At 39.0% G+C, this 23,110-nt stretch overlaps 1 protein-coding gene across 3 annotated transcripts in view; it reads left to right on the top strand.

The window, feature by feature from the left end:
- The first annotated feature begins 6,597 nt into the window (after nt 1-6,597).
- The window catches only part of LOC117497748 (polypyrimidine tract-binding protein 1-like), a 28,793-nt gene continuing 12,280 nt past the window's right edge, over nt 6,598-23,110 (top strand). Inside the window, exons 1-5 of one of the 3 annotated variants that reach the window (XM_034149755.1) lie at nt 6,598-6,660; nt 18,837-18,891; nt 19,814-19,874; nt 20,263-20,435; nt 21,063-21,209. In XM_034149755.1, coding sequence (XP_034005646.1) covers nt 6,653-6,660; nt 18,837-18,891; nt 19,814-19,874; nt 20,263-20,435; nt 21,063-21,209 — 444 coding nt within the window. In that variant the 5' untranslated portion in view covers nt 6,598-6,652. Of the gene's footprint in view, nt 6,661-10,573; nt 10,608-18,836; nt 18,892-19,813; nt 19,875-20,262; nt 20,436-21,062; nt 21,210-23,110 lie in introns of those variants that run through there. The other 2 variants (XM_034149756.1, XM_034149757.1) reach the window with 2 other exon arrangements.

The following is a 23,110-nucleotide window of genomic DNA, read 5'->3' as shown; positions in this document are numbered from 1 at the left end:
TCTCTCAGTGTGATTGGGAATCTTGTTTGCTTTTAACCAAAGTTATTATAACTATAAAATGAAGAAAACATATCAATAAATAACACTGACCCAGAAGAAATTATGCCACACGGCCTATTTCAGGTTACTCTCTTGAGAAAATAGTTTTGCACATTATCCTTTGCAATGTTTGTTTTTTAACATTTGACATGCCAAACAAATAGAGTAGTGCAGGGATGAAGTATTTTTGTAGGCAGACCAGGAAGTTAGCATCTCCCTGTTTTCCTTGACAAAAAGGCAAAAGCTAATGCTAGGCTATAGAGGAACTGCCTCACGGCCACTTGACTTGATGTCAGCACCGGCAAGCTAAAGGCAGCTAATGTTAGGCGTGATGACATTTAGTATTCACATTTAGCCATTTAGAACCCGCAGTTTTTATGACACGACTGGACATAAACCAGTGGGGGATTTACTGACTTATTTCATGTCATGGAACACAACATGAAAATCTCTTCAGCCTGTGTAACCACAGCTCTTTTTTCAGGCATCTAACTAAAAAACATATTCAACAGGAAGTGCTTAAATGTTGACTAATTTCGAAGTTTAAGAATCATTCCTGCACCACTGTTTTCCTCCCAAGCTAAGGATGTTTTAGCCTTCTAAAATGGCAACATTGCCCTATCAAAATGGAAAGACATGGCTTGACTGTGATGTGGTCGAACCCTGTGATGGCATGCCAGCGCTCCCCAGTATAACAGCAGAGTAATCTCTGTCACCTCACTCGGCTGAGCTCAGCACCACCAATATAGACTCAGCTGTGATACCACCTCCATCAGGCTGCATGCACTGAACTGAGGAGAAGGGGACGCTTATAAAAACAAACGAGAACTGCCAATCACACAACTGATTAATATTATGTGAGATCATCACAAACTGGCTCCTCCCACAATCATTACGAGGTTTTCTCTAAGAAGACATTCCTTCTCATCATAATGGCTACAATTACATAGCATAATGCATCACACAACGACACTTAATCTGCCAATCATTATCTACGTTTTCTCTAGAGGCCAAATCAGTTATATCTGTTGAGGTATTTTCCAAGCATGTCATATGGGAAAATACCATGCTTAGGGTTAGGGTTAGCGTTAACACTTTAACTTATTTTCCACTGACATAACATGTGATGGAAACTATCTTTTGGTCCTAAGAATGCAAACAAAGACAGAAAAACTACCAGAATATTGCAAGAATATGTCAGATCCTCTGCAGCGATGCACCCACCTTTAACTTTGAGAAAGGTTCCTAGAAAGAATAAATCCTTGCATGTCTTCTTGTTGCACAAAAACAAAACTCCATCACCAGAAAAAGAGGATAAAAACATCCAACATGGCAACAGACGTGTCCGAGGCTCGTCTTGTGTCTCACAAAGCTTTTAAGATTAACAACAAACGTTTAGCCAGAGGAGAGCGTGCCCAGGTTGGAGAGTCCCAGAGGCAGACAGCATAAAGCGCTTTCTCTTTTTTCTTGTGGTGATGGAGCGAAGTGCTGAACAGCTGACATATCTCTCCCCACATACTAACCTCCAAAATAGCCCTCCGTCAGTGTAAGGGCAAAGATAGCTCTGGTTATAATGGTGTGAGGCAACTCATGTCCAGCATCAATGGAACTATCGTTAAACAATCAAAATGTATACAATAGGCTTAGTGAGTGTTGGATGGTTTTCTACACAGAATTGATGAGTGACAAACAAGTCAGTGGTTCCCAATCTTTTTCATTAAGAGACCTTTTTCCTGCCATCAAGGGACATATTTTTGGGATATTCTATATTATTGTAAATGCATAACTAAAACATTGCTAGGCTCTGTGAATAAAGCCTTTTGGGTTAAGGTGTTCAATATGTTAAGGTGTTTTTAAAAATCCTGTGAATTTATATATATGTTTTAAATGTTTAAAGATAGCCAAACATTATTTTTAAGATTTCTTCACATTTACTTTTGATATTTTATTATTATTTATTACATTTATACACATTTGTTATTTTTATTAGTTTTTATTTTAATTTTATTTTTAATCTTTTTGTCTTTAACCTCTAAAAAATCAAAAAGTCCTTGGGAGCCAAGTTTGGGAACTAGTCTATATAATGTGTAAAGTGTTAGTGTGTGATTATGGGTCTCACATATCCTCTTTTAAATACACCTAATTGGCATTCCCTTGTGAGGTAATTTACTGGTCCAGCAGCCATGCAGATATTAATTAATCTAGCGCCTCCAACTTGAAAATATTTTAGGGTGACAAGGTTTATTTAGCTTAAAATAAACAAGATTTAACATTGTGGGGTTTCCCCTCTCATCCAGACAGTGCACATCATTGTGTCCGCCTCAGTTTGACGGACAGTTCCATGTGCCCTCCTTAATCCAGTGAAACTCGACAGGATAATCTCTCGGGGCACAAAAAACAACTTGTCGTCACTGAGAGAGGACGAAGGCCTGCAGAAGCAAAGCAGTCTCCTTTTACAATTCTCCAGCAGGACACTCGTTACCGAGCTTTTAACAAGCTTCTTGGAGCCATGGAAGGAAATATTAAAAGGCCTTTATTGGGGAGGCCTCACCTTTCTTATTAGCCCTGACCAAGACCTACGTTAGTCAGAACATGTTGGCCTTTAATCATTCAGACACCATCATAAAGGTGTTTTACTATTTCCTTTCTCCTGGATACTTTAGTTGTAGAGCGGCTTCCTGTTCATCCTGTTTTTCCAAGAGCACCCAACAGGTCTTTCATCCAGGGTTGAGTTTACAGAGCAACAAGTTATCTTTATTTTGGTTTTATTTGAAACGTATCTATAGTAAATGTAACTTAAAGATTTGTGCATATGCATTACAAACAGAACATGCTTTGCTTTAAAAAGCCTTTTTTTATATGTTTATTTTTGTGAGTGAGACATGACAATAGGCTACATTGGGTGCTAGGATTATGGGAACCAGTGCAATGCTATCTTCTAGGTCAGTTTACAAAATATGTCACCACTCTATGTCTTTGGCATGAATTAGTCAATTTGGACCAAAACAAACACTGCAACAGGTTATTCACAAAACCATATCTACACAGAGTACCTGATTGGGTGACATAAGGATTAACACACTTCTTCTCCCTGGCCTTCTAGTCAGAGCAGAGCATGACACCTGACTATTCCCTGTGTTTTTTTATATTTCTGTTGTAAATTATTGTCTTTTATTGTGATTGTAGTAATGTGTTTTTATTACATGTGGCTCGACCAAAAATCGCTTTTAAATGTGCTATAAATAAAACTTGATTTGATTTGATTTGAACATGACAGAAATAAACAAACAAACAACATATCTTACAGTTTATTAGTGAAGATGCAGGGCATTTATTACAGTATTTAAGAGTGATTATTAGTGTGGAGGAACCATAGGCAGGAGCATGTTTTAAGAGACAGAAGAAAAATAAATGAAAAAGAAGAAGAAACAATTCAGTTGTCCTGGGTGAAGTGCCAGTAAAACCCCCAGTTTATTTGTATTCCCAAATGTTGCTTGATGTTGAGGCAACCCCTCTGTAATTGCACTCCAATGCCTTTCATGCAAATCCAACTGTTATGTTCAAAATAGGGAAATGGTCGAAGGCACTATAGTGAAAACAACTTTAATTAGATGGCTATTTCCAATAAAAAAGAGCTAACGACTGACACAAACAGTCTTCATCAGGGCTGTTTTAACATTTATAAGCAGTATGTTTTTTAAATCTGATTAAATGCTTTTTAACTGTTTGCAAGAAGAGTGATATGGACCTTTTCTGTTCCTAACAATGTCTGAACTTCTGAGCACCTCAGACCTTTTTTCTTTTTGAGGACGTCATGTCTTTTGAACTCAAACAGATGTAAGAAAAGGCCTAAAATCATCTCCCCCCCAAAAGACGTCCAACAGATCAACCTTATCTGGATAAATGTGGGCCTCCTTGTGTGCAGCATCCTATTGATGGTACACACGGTCTAAAAATAGAGTAATGTTAAAGGCAATATGAGGATGTGTTGAGTGAATTTAGAAGTCGACAAAACAGCTGAACAGTCCACCTAAGCCTCTGGATCCCTGTTTGGAACAACCCCCACCTCCTCCTGTGTGTCACATTTCCTCCGGTCCAGACTCTACACCTGACATATAGAAGAATATGTATCTGTTAAACACATACTGTATATTTATTCATCTGAATATGAGTGTGTAACAGCATGCTGTTAGTTATGTGTTATGACCTTGAGTCAAGAAAATAAAGTGGACAGTCTTGGTATGTCTAATTACAGCACGTCCTTGTGTTTAATATCCCATCCTTTCTAAACAAGTTGCCTCACAGCGTCATCTAGTGAGCCTCAGAGGTACTAACAAGTGGTTAAATAATTTAAAGGGGCCCTACTCTGCTCATTTTCAGGTTCATATAAGTATTTAGTGCCTCTACTGTGACATGTCTCCATGCTTTAATGGGGTAGGGGACTGTGTTGGAGAGAAACTCTCTCCGAAACTCTCTCCGAAGGGAACACAACACAGGGATGTTAGCCTTTGTACATGCACAAACACAGCCTAAGGAAATGGAAAAGAGCTTGAAGCTTGAACATAGGTCGATATTTCCACATTATTAATGAGGTAAAAATGTTAGCATTGACTAAACACATAATCAAATGTGGAAGAACAATTGCAAGGTTTTACCATGGAAACATGGAAATGGAACATGATGCTGAGATTATGTTATCCATTCGAGCAGACTAAGGAAAACTCTTATTAAGACGGTCACAAGACAGGAGTTAGCACCCGTTAATAATCAAGTGCGTCAGATATTTTAATAATACAAACCATTGTTCGAGGTTTTTGCCTCTTTTGTTCCGTCTCAGTGGATGACAGGAAAGGAGGGACAATGGACACACTTTGAGGAATGGACTGTTAGATATTTGCGTGATATTGTCCTACTTTTCCTTCTTGAGTTATGGCAACAACAAAAAAAGTTTTGAGAGGTCACACGTACCCAAACAAAAATCTCCTTCTGTCCAAGAGGATATTTGGGTCAAATTCCCTTTTTAAAAACATATTTTACTGAACAAAAGAGTTTGAAAAGGTGGAACATCAATTTTGTGTTTGTGTTCCACTCACATTAGGGATACTGAACTTCATGAACAAATATTTCAGATATTTCAGCTTTTTCAGATCCAGCCCACCTTTGTGTTCAAAGGTGGGTATGCATGTGTGTGTGTGTGTGTGTGTGTGTGTGTGTGTGTGTGTGTGTGTGTGTGTGTGTGTGTGTGTGTGTGTGTGTGTGTGTGTTAAATTATTCACGTGTAAGCAGCTGTCTCATCTTCCAACAAAAAGTAATCTCCTGAAAAGCAACAAGTGGAGGAATTATTTATCATCAAAGTGTTACTGACACTGAGCAGTCAGACAGAAACCTGCTGCTGCTTTTATACTGAACACACACACACATACTGTACTGCCTCACCTGCTGCTTCAGTCTGGTCTCCTCAGAATTACATTAACACAACTAAACATGACTAAACAGTGACATTTACTATTTAAAGGGAAACATCATTTCTCCCAGTTTATGTTTGTTTTGATGAAGTTTCACAATACACTTCTAATCCGGTCCGCATAGGGAACGGTGAAGTGGATAGATGGATAAAAAACGCAGGACTTTAACCCAGGAAATGTCTAATGTCTGTCCTGATACATTACGGAGGCGTGTGGTGTAGTGGGTTGTCCGTAGGTGTTCGGATCAGGGGGTCACAGGTTCAAACCCCACTGCAGTCAGCATGTCGTTGTGTCCCTGGGCTTCACCTCAAATTGCTCCTGTGGGGATTGCCCACAGTATTGAGTAAGTCGCTTTGGATAAAAGCGTCTAACAAGTAATAATGTAATAATTATGCTGTTTACATGCTGCTGTGACATACAAATGTCCCATATTAGGCTTAATACATTTAATATAATATAATGCTATTTTTCAACATCAATGTTGTTGCCAATTATTGACATATCACAAACAAATGCAATGTGTCTTTTAGGACCAACAATAAATACATTTCCTGGGTAATAAAGTTCAGTTTTTTATAAACAGGTTTATTTAATGGGTTAAGATTGTGGAAATGAAAGAATATTTCGTAATTGTATTCAGGACTGACTGGCGAAAATAGTCAATCCAGTAAAGGTTGAAAATAATATCAATAGTGAATATTTGTTGTCAACTAAGGACATTTTATCAGCATTTTTAGAATAAGATAAAGGGTTAAATGAAGTTTAAATTACAATTTACAGTGATAAAAAGAAGATTGACCTGGTATTTTCACATGGGACAGTTGGGACACCTTTGTAAACCCTTTATGTTTTCCTCGGGACAACGCCCACTTCGCCAGAATTAAAACCCTGTCCGTTTTTCCTCCACGGAGACGCACATTTTTCCTAGACAATCTGATCGCTGGAATCTGTCTTTGTTGCTGCTCTTGCTGTCCAACCAGCCAATCAGCGTTAGTATCCTGTTTGAAACGCCCACAAATATCGCTCACTGTCCAATCAGGGAGCTCCTTTACCCGAACGCCATTTTGTGGGTTTATAACAGCGATGGTCGGGTCTCCTGCTGGCGGCTGGTTGCTGGAACCTGTTGCTCCGCAGTTCCGTGTTGTGCAATGGACGGGTGAGTTCTCCAAGCGTCTTTACGTACACACTCAGATAAAATGTACTTTCTGCCTGTTTTATTCACACCTGAGAGCCATAAGAAAAACATGTCGTCCACTAACGGTTGTCCAGAGAGCCGTTGGTGTTGTTGTTGTTTGCTTAACTGTCGATAAAGTTGTGTTTAAAGTGGTAAATAAGCAGGAGTTAGCATTAGCGTTAGCATCGGGACGGCCCATTCTCAAAACCCTCCATTTCACCACCTACTTTTTAAAAGGTGCTTTCGTTTACATGCAAACACACATTTATTTAGCACATAGCGTTATTCTTAGGATCTGATTTTGATGAATAGGTTGTGGGAAGAATCACTAAGTTACAGTAACGTTACAGATTCACGATGTTCTCACGCCCACTGAGTGTTTTCACGATGCTGCCTCACCTAGAAAAGTGTAGATTCAGTGAAAAATAATGTAGTTTCATGTGTTAAAAGTGTGCCGATTTGAAGAGTACTCCCAGTTGATTCGTTTAAGGTGAACATATTATGTTTTTATAGGTTTGTTGTTGTGAGGATTAAGAATGCAAGTTAAAAATGACCATGTTTCAAATGGAGTTCAGTTGTATTTGCACTGTAACGAACGGAAGTAACTGGAACTCGGTGTAATTTAGACTGTAGGCCATTATAGCTTAACAGGGGTTTTGTTGCCAAGCAAATCCCTTTTTTTGAAGATTGAATGAAGATTTTATTAAAAACTTCACTTTGAATGTTTCCAGTTGATTAGTTTTAGAGGTAAAGAGTCATATCCTGGCAGGTTTGTGGATTTGATGTTTTGAAAGATGGCTTTCCAATGATAGCAATGTCATTCAGTTGTATTTGCTCAAAAGGGAAGGGGAGTATTATTATATATATATATATATATATATATATATATATATATATATAGTCTCTGGGTGTTTATAACGGTGTGTTTTTAGACTGGAGCCCTCAATTGAAGCTATTATTTGTGCTTTTTAAAGAAATAAAGTAGCTTCATTGGTTGCATGTTTGCCTCATTAGAAAGTGGTCTTAGTTTGACATGTTAGAGTATTTTCTTTATCGGTTTTAAGGATTAACAGGAGAACTTTAAATCAACAGTATTTCATAAGTAGTAACCCTTGCTAAGATGTTAAACGGTGCAATTATGATGAAATGCCTTCTGTCAAGCTTCATACTGCTTACATAGAGTTGTAAATCTGATTTGAAATGATTGTATTTCCACCTGGTGACACTGCAGGTCACCTAAGACCGAACGGGTCTCAAACTCTATTGAGTTGTTGGCAAAGGGAGGAAACATGAGAACAATCCTGTTTGTCCTGCATGTGTTTGTTTTCCATTGACTACAATAGTATTGATCTAATTTGTTATTGACCTGAAGGAGTCAGTTGGCCACACTGAAGACAATAGTGTGGTGTCAACTGTTCTTTTGAGCTGTTAAATATAATAATGGTCATTTTAGCTGCAGATTGTGAGACTTTTGAGTTCCTGTTGTGAATATGTGTGCCTTGTCAGGGCTCATTCGTGCCCTGGGGGTCCTCTTCCAACTGCTTTACAGTCTGTACAGTCAGCCAGCCCGACCAGCCGGTTTTTCATTATCTAACTGTCGAAGACATTTGATCAACTTTCTGCTTCAAGTATTCATGTCACAATGGTGCATGTATATGTCATAAATACATGTACTTCACCTGAGTATTTCTGTTATGTGAGAAAATGGTAGTGTCTTTTGTTCTTGGGATTGTAGTTCCTAACGTGTCCTTATTCTATTGATTCATATTTTTATTGTGAATTTTCCATTTTATTTACAATTTTTGGGCGGTACTTTAGACTTTTGTTTTTATCCCAGTTTTTTAGTCAAAAGTGACGCCTCTAAATGTCTTGTTTTTTCACTCAAAAACCCAAAGATATCCACCGTAATAAATTATACAACAGACAAGCGATTAACGGATGTAAACAAGTTGATAGACATCTTAATTAGTCAATGGTTGCAGCTCTACTTCTTATTTTATGGGTCTGAAATTGTAGGTCTATTAAAAGTGATACATTACACATCATTAAAAAAATAATTTCTCCTATTTTTATTGTCAAATTCTTCATGTAAACCAGTTGGTTCACATTAAAAATAATTAATTAATGTCTACTGCACGGTGCTCATTTAAATCTGATATCTGTTGTTTGTGTCACATGACCTCCTCATAATGTGCTCATGCAGACTCGGGCTCTTGATTTGTATATTTACTAAAGCAGCTACCGGAAGCTAGGAGACAAACCAGGAAATAAAACAAATGAAAAATGGCAGAGAGGAAATCTCTCCAGAATGATCAGGACATTACAGACTGGATCCTTATTTTTCTGCCTCTACATGAAACAAGTTATTGTAGTCCTCCACTACATATCTCTGGCTGCTGATAATTATTGTATCATATAAAAGTACACTTCAGTCATAGAAGTATTTCAATCTTAGGACTTCGTCAGACTGAGTAGACCCTTTTGATACTACTAACTAATTACTAACACGTTGTCTACACTAGGTTGGTTTAAGGCATCTCCAAACGGCACAGTTCACGCCTTTTTAGCTTAATATTGTAAATACAGAGCAGTGAGTACAATGCGTTACTGCTCGACTCGTTCTTTTATCATTAGGATTTTGTGTGGATAAGTACCTGGTACTAATTATTTTGTATATTTGTTTGTGCAGATTCTTAGAAGATGAGGACATAGCTTAATTTATTCATGCATCTGTATCTCTGACACATCGTTTTAGATTTATTCATTCACCTCACCTTTTTTTCAGATTTACGACCCGTGAGTCATTTGTGTAACATATTGACAGATTGATCCTGCAGCATCCTGCCCTGCAGCTGAAACCCTCTGCATGCTGTGTTGATGTTAAACGCTTTAAACTGGTGTGACCTCTGTGCTCAGTCTCTCTGTGGAGCTTTCTGAGGGTTTCATGTGAATGATATGATCTTAACAGTTTTCTCACTTCTCATTCTGACCAGTTACAGCTGCAGTGTGATGCAACAGATCTGCACACATTCTTTCAAATGCTTTCAATATCAACTATTTGAAATATATCAGAAAACTCCCTTGAATCAGAAGCATTTTCAGGAATTTCATTTAATCCCAACCAAAACACGTGAGTTTTTAAGACTCGGAGCAAATGTTATCCCCCTGCTGCTTAGCCCCCTCTTAGATTTGTTGAAATGACCTCACCTCAGAGTTTGTACGTTTGGACAAACACATTTTAATATAGTGACATAAATCAATACATGCAGCTTGGTCCCTCGTGGAAAGAAAAGGATAAATGGTAGCTGGTGGAAAGGGAAATATTTGGAGAATTATATTATGGAAAAAACTTGAATATTCTCAAGGGTTTAAATTGGTGAAGTTGCTATTTAAAAAAAAAAAAAAAAAAATCTTAGAAACAAAACCTGAATATCGTCAAATATTATAAAGTGACACGTTGACAAAAATACCCAAAGAATAAAGTGGTAACGTATAATCTAAAATGTTAAAATCACAAACTTATGAAGTTGTAATGTTTTATTGTAAAGGAACCACCATTAATTGGCTCCATATTTTATTTCTTTACCTACATGCTCCTGATACTCCATTGTACGGCTAAACAAATCTGCAGATTCATTGACATTTGTTTGCAGTTTTGGCAGATGAAAGAAAATGTGATCTCTTAAATTCCGAGTTCCTACTCCCTGTATGATAACCCCCTCTGCGGCTCTGTATTATTATCATTATCTGAAGCAAGCTGCAGTCAGCTGGTGACCTGTCCTCTCTGCTGGGTCTCTCTCTCCTCAGGCTTTAACCTCATTTTAACTTTTTTTTTTGGCTTGTTGTTTTGAGTTTCTCTCCCTGCTGCTTCTAACACGCTGTCTTCTCTTTACAGCAGTGTCCACCAAGATTTAACAGTTGGTACTAAGGTAGGCACCTCTGCTTCCTCTTCCTCCCCCTCTCTTCCTCCTCCTCTTCCTCTTTGTTGGTTTGTGTTCTGCTGTGAAATGCTTCAATTTGATTTGCAGAATTAAAGGTCACTAACAAATCTCTTTTTCAATTATGATAGGTCTTAGTTGCATGAAAAATGTCTCCCAACAGGAAACACTTATTCTAATATTTATTGTTTATTCATCAATTAATAGTCTAGTTTTTGGGAGTATGAAATGTCAGGAAATTGTGAAAATGTATGTTTTAGAACTTTATTTAGATTAGAACTTAATTTATAATACAGTTTCATTAGTACTGCCACTAACATGTGTTTATGCACACTGTACAGGTTTTCGTTATTTCCTTTCACAATAAAAGCCCTAGACACATGCGCGCTGCATTTCTAAACGTTAAAGGGGACTTAAAGTCACTAATGGCGCTTTTCCACTGCAGCACGTAGCACGCTTTTCCACTAGGGGTAGTTCCGGCTCAGGGCTGCTTTTTCACCTTTTTTCTGGCCCTCCAAAATCAAGGTTCTTACCGGGCCAACAACCGGGCTGAATATGCTAAACTAGTGACGTAAACACTCTCGACTGCTGATTGGTCAGAGAGAATCGCTGGCAAGGGGGCTAAAACTACAACAAAATGAACATATGTTACCGTGATTTAATTGTAATACACGTTTCAAAATGATGCCGAAGTAACAACATACTGATACCGGTTAGTAAAAACCATGAATTAATGCTTTGACAAGTCTGCAGACAGACGGCAGACGAAACACCTTTTAAAATGCGTGTTGTCTAAATGGAGATCGGCTAAGCTAACGCAGTATATGCTCCGACCGTCCACACTCACAACAACGGCCTATACAGACATAAATAAACCAGCGACTGTATTCACCATGACACAGACAGTCTGTGGTTTGTACTTGTTTAACTTTTGTCTAGTTTCTGAACAGATATGAGGAGCTGTGAGCTCTGAGTGCTAACAGCTAACGGCTGATGTTGGTTTTGTGGTTCGCATTGAAGATGACGTCACGGCAGTTTTACGCAGCGTCGCTCCGCCTACACTGCGTTACTATAGTTACTACCCCTGTTACTAAACTGTAATGGAAACGCACCATAAAGTGTGCCTGGCCTAACCATACCGTACTAAGCCGTGCTAGGTCCTGCAGTGGAAAAGTGCCATAAGATAATTTGGCTAAAAGGCAAAAGTAGTCCTCTAGAAAATCTTACTTTTAAAAATAATATGTATTTTTGTATTTCCTTCTATTTATAACCTTATTATTTTCATTTTATAAATGACTTCATAGCCATATTTAATTCATACACTTATTCATAATATATTGATATTAAATAAGACCTCTTTAAGAGAGGTGTTTATTTCCGAGTGTTTGCACAAAGCACTCTGCTTCCCCTTGTCCTTCTCTTTTGTATGCAGGCTGTAAATACAGGTTTTTGTTATTACCTTTCACAATAAAAGCCCATGACACATACTCTGCATCAGTAAATATGAAGGGGAACTTATATTTAGCTGAAGTAGTAGTTCTTTTGAAAAACATCCCCTTTTTTAAATTAATGTACAATTGCTTCTATTTATAACCTCATTATTTTTTATTCCATGATTTAATTCATAGCCACATTTATTCATTTAATTGACTTATTTCATTATGGAATATTATTAAATGAGATTTTTAAGCTCAGCCCTAACATGCATTTGTTTTGGCTCTGGGAAAGATTAGTTCATTGTCTCTTGATCTTGAAAAACATGAAATATCAGGGTGTCCGCAGGGTCTTAAGAAGTATTAAAAGTTGATAAATCAATTTATCAAAAAAGTATTAAACGGCATTTTCCAAGGTATTACATTTTGTAGCTTGTTTTCAATAAGTATATAAATGGTCCAAAGAGGTTGTATTCTACAGTCTGCCTGAATGTAATCATTGCGTAGGTGTGTAGTGTGATTCTGTGTAGTTTATTTATGGCATCCCGTTGGATTTGACGTCATCTGAACAGGACATCGCACGCTCACTGCTTGATAATGCGCGAAGGTCCGTTTACGCCGGTTGTTAAACAACATCGTTATGGGGAAATGAAAGTTTGCGTCCAAATGGTTGGAAGATAAGGAGGAAGGACAATCAATACTGTATATAGTCAATGTGAGGTAAAGTGTGTCGCCAATGGAACCGGTTAGAACTCAAAGTGGCGATGAGGTCTTAAAATGTATGGAAAGGCTCTTAAAAAAGGTCTTAAAAGGTCTTACATTTGACTTCAGGATTCCTGCATATACCCTGAATATATATATATTTTTTTAAGTGTGCAGCGACCCCGTGAACATCATTAGAGTCCGGCGCTGCCACCTGCAAACACTCAGAGGTTTTCTCTGTAGTTAGTGTTGCGTTCTCACCGCTTTATAAACGTATTATGAACTGCAGCAGTGACTTAGTCGCATTCCTCAACAAGTCTGACGATAATCAGATTATTCAACAATAATTTTACATTCTTAAAGGACTTGACCGCTGACTTTGCACCCATTCAGTATAAATCCTGCTGACTGAATCATTGGTCAGGTTTTACATATTTTTAGGGAGAAGGATCTTTGGTTTCTCCATTTTCTTTGTGGCAGGTTTCAGTTCTCCATAAAAGGGTTGCTAAAGGTTAGCGAAAATCATAACCACAGATATTTTTATCCAATAATTTTTTTTTAAACCGTGGATTTCTTTGAACAAATGAAATGGAACTTAAAGAAAACCCAAAACAATAAATAAATAAATAACAAGAGTCCGCTAGATTTACGCAATAAGAACATCTCTGCAAAACTAAATGAGACAATAATTAAATGAAAATAATATTAATAAATCCATGTAAAAATATAAGTAATGTTTTTAAATAAAATACATTTAAAACGTTTTTTACATTTTATAATAATAATATTTTCTGTATTAGTCATTTATTAATATCTACATTGTTTTAAGCAATATTTCTTACATATAAAAATCTATATTCTCTACCTCTAGAACATGACTTATTTATTTATTTTAATATGGAAACTTAAAGGGGACCTATCATGCAAAATGCACTTTTTGATGTCTTTTATACATAAGTATGTGTCCCCGGTGTGTCGGGGAACTAACGCAGCGTCAGAAAATAAAACCCTCTCTTTTCCTCCGTACCCACATTTTTTTTAAACGCGGGTACAACGGAGCTGATCCAGATTTGCTGCCGATATGGCGTCAAATCGGCGGCGGACCCACAGAGAGTTGCTATCAGAAACAATGCCTGACGTGTTTTGGACGTAATCTCGTCTTTGTTTACATTAGCAAGCCTCGCTAACACTCAGAGCTAACCTGTACTGTAGAGCACATGTGTTTAAAAAGCAGGACATAAAAAAAGGAACTCACCTTGTGATAAACCTGCAAGAGAAAAAGCATTTGAGCTCCATACTGTTTCAGAAATAATCCTTGATAGATAGATGGATAGATCGTACTTTATTGATCCCAAATTGGGAAATTGTTGAAAATGGTTGATGTGGTTTAGAACAGGATGGTGTTTTATCACAGCAGAATTTAACTATCTCCGGTAGAATTCTGATCAGGCATTAGCTCCGCCTCCTCTTTTATTTTAATTTTTTTCAAGCTAAGGACCCAAAATCTGCGTTTCTCTAACAGGGCTGCAAAAGAGGGGTATGAGCAGTATGAGGCATGGCTACAATGGGGGTCTGTTTGGTATTTTAAGCAAACTTCACAGACATGTTTTGTATAGGTATGGCCCTACAATAGGTTTTCCAATATAGCATAATAGGTCCACTTTAAGTCAACTTCTACATTTTTGTTTCTGACAGACCAAACCAATAAATCACTTGATAAATGAAGAAAATGGTCTGCAGATGAATGAGTTATCTGCAGCTCTTATACGCATGCAACATCAAAACTGACTGACTGTCTGTAGTATCTGTCTAAGAGCAGAGTCTCCAATTTCACTGAAGCAGGAAGGAAATCATTTAATACCCAGTGTTTGTGAGTTAACAAGATAAAATCCATCGGTGTGAAAGTCAGAGGAGGAAACAGGAAATGTCAGGTGTTTGTTTTATGTAACAGACTTCACATCTAAGCCGTGACGTGTCTTCAGTTATGAACCAGTCTGACTGCTCCAGTGTTTTATTAGAGCCAATCAGCTGATCACTCTGATGTGGTGGGCGTGTCCTTTATGAACCTGAAGTACAGAAACACATGATATTTAAAACAGTCTCACATTAGAAGTCTTTCTGTAGTCATGGGGACAGGATATCCTCCCCTTAAGAAGCATCTGCTTGAAGATGAATATCGGAGTGAATGATTGCTTGTAAAGCCGCAGTGACGTGGGAGGAAAACCTTTATTACAATACAAAGCAAAAATTATGAAATGCTTTTGCAGTTTTATAGCCAACTGTGACCGGTTGCCTTTTGCAAAAGTGTTAAGACTTCATGTAGTGATTTGTTTCCAGAAAGGAGTGTTGTGTCTCTTTATTGGCTAGGTTTATATACAATTGTTTTGTACATTTTTACACAATTTCAAAGCTTCATTGGACATTGACGTCACATGCTCTGTCTGTCGTCACTTATTCCAGACTGCACTTTGTCACATTTTAGTTTCATTAACACATCGACTTTTTATAACCCCAACCACGAGGATACACTTTTTAGGGACATTTTTGGCATTTACATTTACGTCGTTCTTTGTGCCGTTACACCTGTAGTGATGTAAGGTGGAACAAGAGCCACGTTTCTCTCCTTGTTAGGGGCTTTGTGGTAATCTAACATAGACCTATTTAAATGATTGTTGGATCCCTATGATGGAGGTAGGAGAGTAGTAGTCTCACTGTTAAGAGTGCATGGATGTGAAACTGCAGCATTTTTCACATTCTCACTGTGGTGGTCAGCGTCCGGCTTCATCGTGGTGACCGCCGCTTTTTTTTAAATTTAAAGTCTGGGCCAAAACCACATGAAGGTTGAGAGAAGCTGTGAAGAGGAGGAGGAGGAAATGATAGGAGGACGTACAGCTCTCCTGTTTCCTCCTCTGGCCTCAAGCGAGTCATCTGAAACCATCCTGAACACGGATCCTCTTAAAGGGACAGATCAGAGTTTATACTACCTGTAGTTTGTTAAGAAGTGTTGCTACACTCGCCCATCTCACTAGAATCCATAGTCTGTTGGAATAATAATTCATGTCAAGTTATATTAATTAAGTCTTCCTAATTAAGTTAAACACATGAAGAAATAACGTGAGTAGCAAGAGGGAAAGTGCGATTAACATGACATCTTGTACACCTGTGTTTTGGCAGGACTATATGTGCTTTTTAAATCGAAATAAACTTAAATATAGGCCGTGTCAGAATTACTCTACATTAACCGTGCATGCGCAATAGTCATATTGAAGGACATGCGATGTCAAGAGAGCTCTATGAACTGAAACCCATCATCATGCTACAAAGTTGTTAATAGAAAAGGAGAAAATGTTGAATGACTTATCTGCAGGAAGGCGGTCGGATAGGATATGATTTACTCACAATAAAAGCTTCTTAGATGCATGCAATCACTAGTTGTGACACGCAGACTCTGCATGCCAGCAAACCAAAATCATGTCTGATCAATTTATCAAACAACCAAAGAAACCACCAGTTGTTGAACTAAACCGAAAAGGTCTTCAATGGATCCAGTTTAAGAACTGGTTTTGGTACGTGTTCTTTTTTCTTTCTTCAAATTTAAGCAGAAGACGATAAGAGACAAACGTTATGTTTCATGATTGTCAGAATTTGCATGGGCCTATAGACATAATATTTAGTTGAATAGGTGTGAAGTCATTGAGGGTCACTGGAGGACTGCAGTAGACCAAACGTGTAACTCCTCAAAGCCAAGGAGGAGTCTCACATCACCTCAAGGTAGTCCTTTATCACCTTTTAATGTAATCTCTCGGTTAATGGTTAAGAACATCAAACGTATCCCTATAAAACAACATCAAATTATGCTGTAAACTCATTAATTTGGTCAAATATAAACTCAAATGCAGTTTCACAAAGCTGCAGTTTAAAGGTAGGGTAGGTAATTCACTTCAGAAACACTTTTTGTTATATTCCATGGAATGCTCTTAACATCCCGATAGCAATGAATACATGAAATGCTTTGACAATAAATACATAAAAAACAGTTCATCTGTGGAAGCCGTAGTTCTGTAAAAAGCACGACCAATCATCTGAGCCGGCCCGGCTAAAATAACTGGATGGCCTACCTGCCTGTCAGCCTTCCATCTGTGCACAAACTTATCTCGTGCCCTCATTGGTCATGTGTGCGTTCGTGTGTGTTGGAGGAGGGGCTCTGTAAGGAAGTCTGAAGGAAAGGGCAGATTTTTGTCGGTTGTGTATTTTCTAATTCTAGCGCACTCGAGCTGGTTTCTCCATTCTTACCTACCCTACCTTTTAATACTCTCTCACAAAGTGGCTGTCCTACTAAAAAAAACTGAGATATTATTAGTGAAAAAGGAATTGATTATTTTACATTTTTAATTAAAGCTCTTGTCTTTTATCAGTAGTTGTGTGCAGTTATATCTGAACAAACAAATGCGTGCCGCTAGCCTGTAGTTGCAGAAACGTGAAGATGTACAACCAAATAAGCCACGGCTGCACCATTTTAAAAACAAACAAATGCATGTATTTTCACTGATATTGTAATTGCAGAATGACTTGCAATATTAGAGCAAATTATCCTTTTTGTAACCTTATTCACATTCAAAAATATATTAACATGATTTTGATTTTCATCTTTACCAAATATTGCGCTTAATGCCATGTCAAAGTTGCACTAGTCCTTGTTGCGATTTCAATGATTCAGCTTATAGTTTGATTTGCAGACGGAGAAGGAAAGAAGTGAGTTCAGGTTATGAACTTGCTGCAGTTTTGAGACAGAGCTCCTCAGTCATTATATCAACAGTCATCTTGTTGTGGTTCGCTGGTTGACAGACTGTTAGCTGTCTGTCTGTCTCGGTGTCTTTTGTCCTCCTTCAGCCTGAGGCAGCCGGTCAGTCAGTCAGCAGCTGTCCGACAGCAGATCCAGAGAGGGACAGCAGCACTCAGGTTTCTGCTCTATTATTCATGGCAGGTTCTGTAAGGAGATCTCAGCTGCTTTTGTTCAGATAGAAATGTGTGCTGCTCGGGTTCCTCTCAGAGAACCAGGCTGCTTCTGATCTAAAGAAACACAGTATTTGCATCATGTCAAACTCTCCTGTGTTTTTGTATGGAAGTGACACACACAGCAGGACGAAGTGTGTACCTCACTGCATTCATTTTGAGTCCAACACCTTCCTGCAGAGTGTCTAGTGAATATCACTGTTGTGACACAAACAGAAATTATCATTTATTATCTGATTCACTGCTTTCTTACTTTGCGTTTCATTAATCTGATGCAGAAGAGAGGCAAGAATCCTTCAGCTACATTAGCTAGAAGTGCTATATCCAGAAATTGCACATTTTTAAAAACTGTTCTATAGATTGTATTGACTGTGGTGCAGGCTCACTCAACAAATGATGCTAACTTTCTTTTTTTGCTTACTTGTTGCACGGAGGAGAAAGGGCACACTTCAAATGCTGTGTGTTTACAGATAGCGAGACTTGCTGCATGCTGAACCTTTTCAAATAAACAAAAATGCGGCTGTTGCAGCGCCATGCTGTCAGCCAAAATGAAAAGCCATCCTGAGTCGTGTCATCGAGACGTTGCTGTCGTTGCTAGTGACGTAGGGCTGGGGTTGTATGGAGAAAATTAGATGTTACAATATTTCTTATCACATACATTGATAAAGCGACAATATTGTAAGTTTGTTTTTTGATGAATAGCCATTAGTTTTGTGGATATATTGAGTAGACAGGCAGAGCTTATAATACAACTGCTTGAACAGGTCAGAAAGTGACATGACTTGACTGTAATGCAACCTGTAAGAACACTATCAAAAACACACATAACTAAGGCCATATCTAGTCTCAAAAGAGAAGTGTAACCTCACTGTGACTCAAACAAGCTGTAGTATTACGTGGTGTAGTTTCCCCTAGGTCTCCATAACATTTCAGGTACTCTTTAACCCACATGACTCTCAGGTGACTTAAAAGGTGGTCGAAAACATTGATGTTGTAAAAAGAAAATGGAATCGTGTTATTAAAAGGTTTCATGTTGATGCCATTCTAACTTTTCCTGTGTGTCCCTCTTCAGGCCTGGTCTCTCTCTCTCTAAATTAAGTTACTCTTCTTCCGAGATGCAATTTCAGGTACTTATATATTACATTGGGCAACAATTGTTTGAAAGTGAATCTGTATTCTGTAGTACTGACTGTATTTGGTCGAAATCCTTTTTGTCCCCAACCCGAGCATTGAGCAGAGCTTATCATTCTGAAGTGTTAAATGCATCAGTGACAAACAGTAGAACAACTGCAGTGTGTTGAATGTGGTTCAGCCGGTTTGTCTACATCTGGTTTTCATTGAGCTCCACAACACAGGAATTCACCCCCCTGACACACACACGCACACACTCGTACTCTCACACACACCCGACTGCTCTTTGTGTGTCTGAGAAGGGGGGATGACAGCGGATGTTTGACCTGTTTCATATTAACGGTTGAAATGACACAAAGGACAGTTTCACCTCAGTTGTGTTAAATATATACAGTATGTGTTAGTGTGAGACGATGCTCTTTACTGACCTCTGGTGGCAGCAGCATGCTTGTGCCACTATTTCACTTTTAACTTCTAACTAAAAAGCAGAAAATCCTCCAAAAAAACCTTTTGATAATCACTTACTTAAATAAAACAGACATTCTTTAAAGGTGAAATGGAATCGACACCTCCCTCTAAAATGTGGAGATGTCCTGCTTTTAGTTTTGTGTGATAATAAACCAAATATCTCATCTAACAATTTGTTAAGAACACATTTTTATATTTTCTGACATTTTACCGACCAAACATTTACTATTAACGTATCCTGCATGCTTATTAGCATCCTTAGATTAAACTGAGGCTCTAGTTTATCAGAACCGCAGCTTTGTTAAAATGTAAAGTGTTCAAAAAAAGAACAGTTTTCCTGACGGCTAGTTCGCTAGAATGTCTTTATTATTAATGTTTATTTAGAATAATTGTAATGTGTTAATAAACAGAGGATGATTAACATTAGGTGTTTGTTTTGATGTTTTTCAGAGAGGATCTGAAGAGCTTTTCCCCAGCGTCTCCAGCGCCCCGTATATCATGAGCACCACAGGTCAGATACATCACTTAGTGTTTTTTTGTTGTATACAAATTGCAATTTCTTTCAAATGTGCTCAGTGATAAAAGGTATCGTATTAAGAGTAGTAGAAGAATCAGAATGGATTCAACCAATCAATGCTGGTGTGTCATCAGTGTTTCTGTTGTGAATTTGTCTTGGGAGGCTGTGGCTCAGTGGGTAGTGCGCTGAACTTCGAATCAGGGGGTAGCAAGTTCGAGTCCCACTGCAGTCAGCATGTCGTTGTGTCCCTGAGACACTTCACCCCAAATGGCTCCTGTGGGGATTGTCCACAGTACTGAATGTATGTAAGTCGCTTTGGATAAAAGCGTCTAACAAGTGAAATGTAATGTCTTGACTTGCTGTTGTTTCCTTTCCTCTGTAGCCAATGGCAACGACAGTAAGAAGTTCAAAGGCGACATAAGAGGCCCCGGCGTGCCGTCCAGGGTCATCCACATCCGAAAGCTCCCGACTGACATCAGTGAGGCCGAGGTCATCAGCCTCGGTCTGCCCTTCGGAGACGTCACCAACCTGCTGATGCTCAAAGCAAAAAACCAGGTGACGCACGCTGACTGGGAACTACTGTCGTCAAACATATATTTAAAAAAGGATTTTACATATTAGGGCTGCAGGAATAATCACATTTTAAAAATTGAAATATGTGTTAAAGCGATTTAAAAGCATTTCTTTGCGGTGTCCCTTTGAGATGTCTTTTCAACTTATGTACAGATTATCTAATGTATAAACAAGGTCTTTATAATGTAAGTGTTTAAAAGAGCCCACATTGTATATCCTCTTAATCTAGCTTCATTATGTTGCCTTCAAAATGCAGAACATGCTGAGTTTACACAATGTAGGGGGAATGTTCCATTAATATTGCAATCATTATCACAGAAAAAGGAATATGGCGATGAAGGTTTTCTAATCATTTGTGCATCAACAGTTTTGTAGCACGACATGGAAGTAAAAAGAAGTGCTTTGTTTATTTGGATAATTTGGTTTATGATGAATAACAGTGATCTCAATACTGATCAAAATAATTGTGGTTTTGGCTTTAATCGAGCAGCTCTATTACATAGCATTACAATATATCTGGTAGAGTGGGGTCCCTAAGCTCAGCAGGGTCCGCAGTATTATTATTTTACACTTCCGTTACCATACTCACCTCTCCTGTCCCCTCTTCAGGCCTTCTTAGAGATGAACTCGGAGGAAGCGGCTCAGAACATGGTGGGATATTACTCCACACTGGTGCCCATCATCAGGCACCACCCGGTCTACATCCAGTTCTCTAACCACAAGGAGCTGAAGACCGACAACTCCCCCAACCAGGAGGTAACCATCTCTCAGGGTTTAAGCACAAATAAGCTCAAGAAACTCCACACAACTCAGGAAACGTCTTCAAATGTTGACTTTATTTTGATCATTTCACAACAGAAAATAGTGTTGCATTCAGAGCTTAATAAGTTATTTACAAAACCTGTGTTTGATGGTCGTGATAAGCAGTTGTTTTCATGAACGCCAAAATGTGAGTTTCTATCAAGTGAAGGATGGGACAGCCTCATCTATCCTTTTTGTAAAGGACGGTTTGTATATCCTATGCTGAAGGAGATGACAAAGGAAGCATTCAAGCTCCTTTCCTTATCATCTAGATCAGCGGTTTTCAAAGTGTGAGGCGCGCCTCCCCTGGGGGGCGCCAGAGAGCTTCAGGGGAGGCGCAGCGTGAGAACAAAATAACAAGAAACAGTGAAAGAGGAGACAGCGTTTGGCAGAAAACGTCACTTGCACACTTTTGGTTGTCTGTGGAGACCGAGTTCCCCCACCTCGCCAAAAAGGCTGTCACCTCCACCTGCCTGTGTGAGTGCGGGTTTTCCACATTGACTTTGATCAAAATCAAGTACCGGTCAAGCAGGGGCGGATCTACCGGGGTGGCAACTACCACTCTAAAAATAGCCTTGCCAACCCAGTTGGCAGCTTTGCTTTGAAATAAAAGTTGTGGCTCATCGGACATTTATGAGAGAAAATCCCTAATGTCCGAGTGCAAGTGAATGCAGCACAAGACGTGAGCCTTGTAACCCCTCCCCCGGCCCTGGCGCGAGCGAGGAAATGTGATTGGCGGCGATTTCATTTGAACGGGACGGCGCATTCGGACCCAAGTAGACGGAAGGAATGAGGTATTTGCGGTCTACAGTGACAGAGAAGAGACTGTCAAGTTTGGCTGTACTCAGCATTGAATCAAAACGCACTGAAGCTGTTGATCTTAATAAGTTTGAGGCATTTTGCTGAACAACATGGTAATCACCGCATTCAGCTGTAATAGGCATGCCAACTTGATGCTCTGCTCACGGATGACTCGTAAGACGGTGTGTAAAAACTACACTGCCCAGCCAAAAAAAAGTAACCACTTTGATTGAACTAGGCCAGTAGGTAAGGGCATTCCACTGGATAATAATACCCCTGCATTATAGCAACAACAACAATAATAATAATAATAGCAATAATAATTGGGAGGGGGGGCGCGGCTGTTCTTATGTTCTCTGAGGGGAGGCTCACACACTTTGAAAACCCCTGATCTAGATAATTTGAACTGCTCCTACCATGGCTGCCACTAAAGTACGCCTGGGTCATTTCACTCAGTTAGGAACCTCCTTAAGCTAAAGAATAGCATGTTAATCCTCCTCTCTCTCTTCTCCTCTCTCTCTTCTCCTCTCTCTCTTCTCCTCTCTCTCTTCTCCTCTCTCTCTTCTCTTCTCCTCTTCTCTTCTCCTCCTCTCTCTTCTCCTCTCTCTCTTCTCCTCTCTCCTATCTTCCTTCTCCTCTCTCTCCCGTATCTTCTTCTCTTACGCTCTTCTGCCTCTTCCGTCTCCTATCATTCTCTTCTCCCTCTCTCTTCTCCTCTACTCTTCTTCTCCTCTCTCTCTTCTCTTCTCCTCTCTCTCTTCTCCTCTCTCGTCTCTCTCATCTCTTCCTCTTCTCCTCTCTACGTTCTCACTCTCTGGCTTCTCTTCTCGTCTTCTCCTCTCTCTCTTCTCCTCTCTCTCTCTCTCTCTTCTCTTCTCTCTCTCTTCTCCTCTCTCTCTTCTCCTCTCTCTCTTCTCCTCTCTCTCTCTCTTCTCCTCTCTCTCTTCTCCTCTCTCTCTCTCTCCTCTCTCTCTCTCTTCTCCTCTCTCTCTCTTCTCTCTCTCTCTTCTCTTCTCCTCTCTCTCTTCTTCTCCTCTCTCTCCTCTCTCTCTTCT

Source organism: Trematomus bernacchii, unplaced genomic scaffold, assembly GCF_902827165.1.
Source record: "Trematomus bernacchii unplaced genomic scaffold, fTreBer1.1, whole genome shotgun sequence".
Classification (NCBI taxonomy): Eukaryota; Metazoa; Chordata; class Actinopteri; order Perciformes; family Nototheniidae; genus Trematomus; species Trematomus bernacchii.
This window is presented reverse-complemented; position numbering and strand designations above follow the sequence as displayed.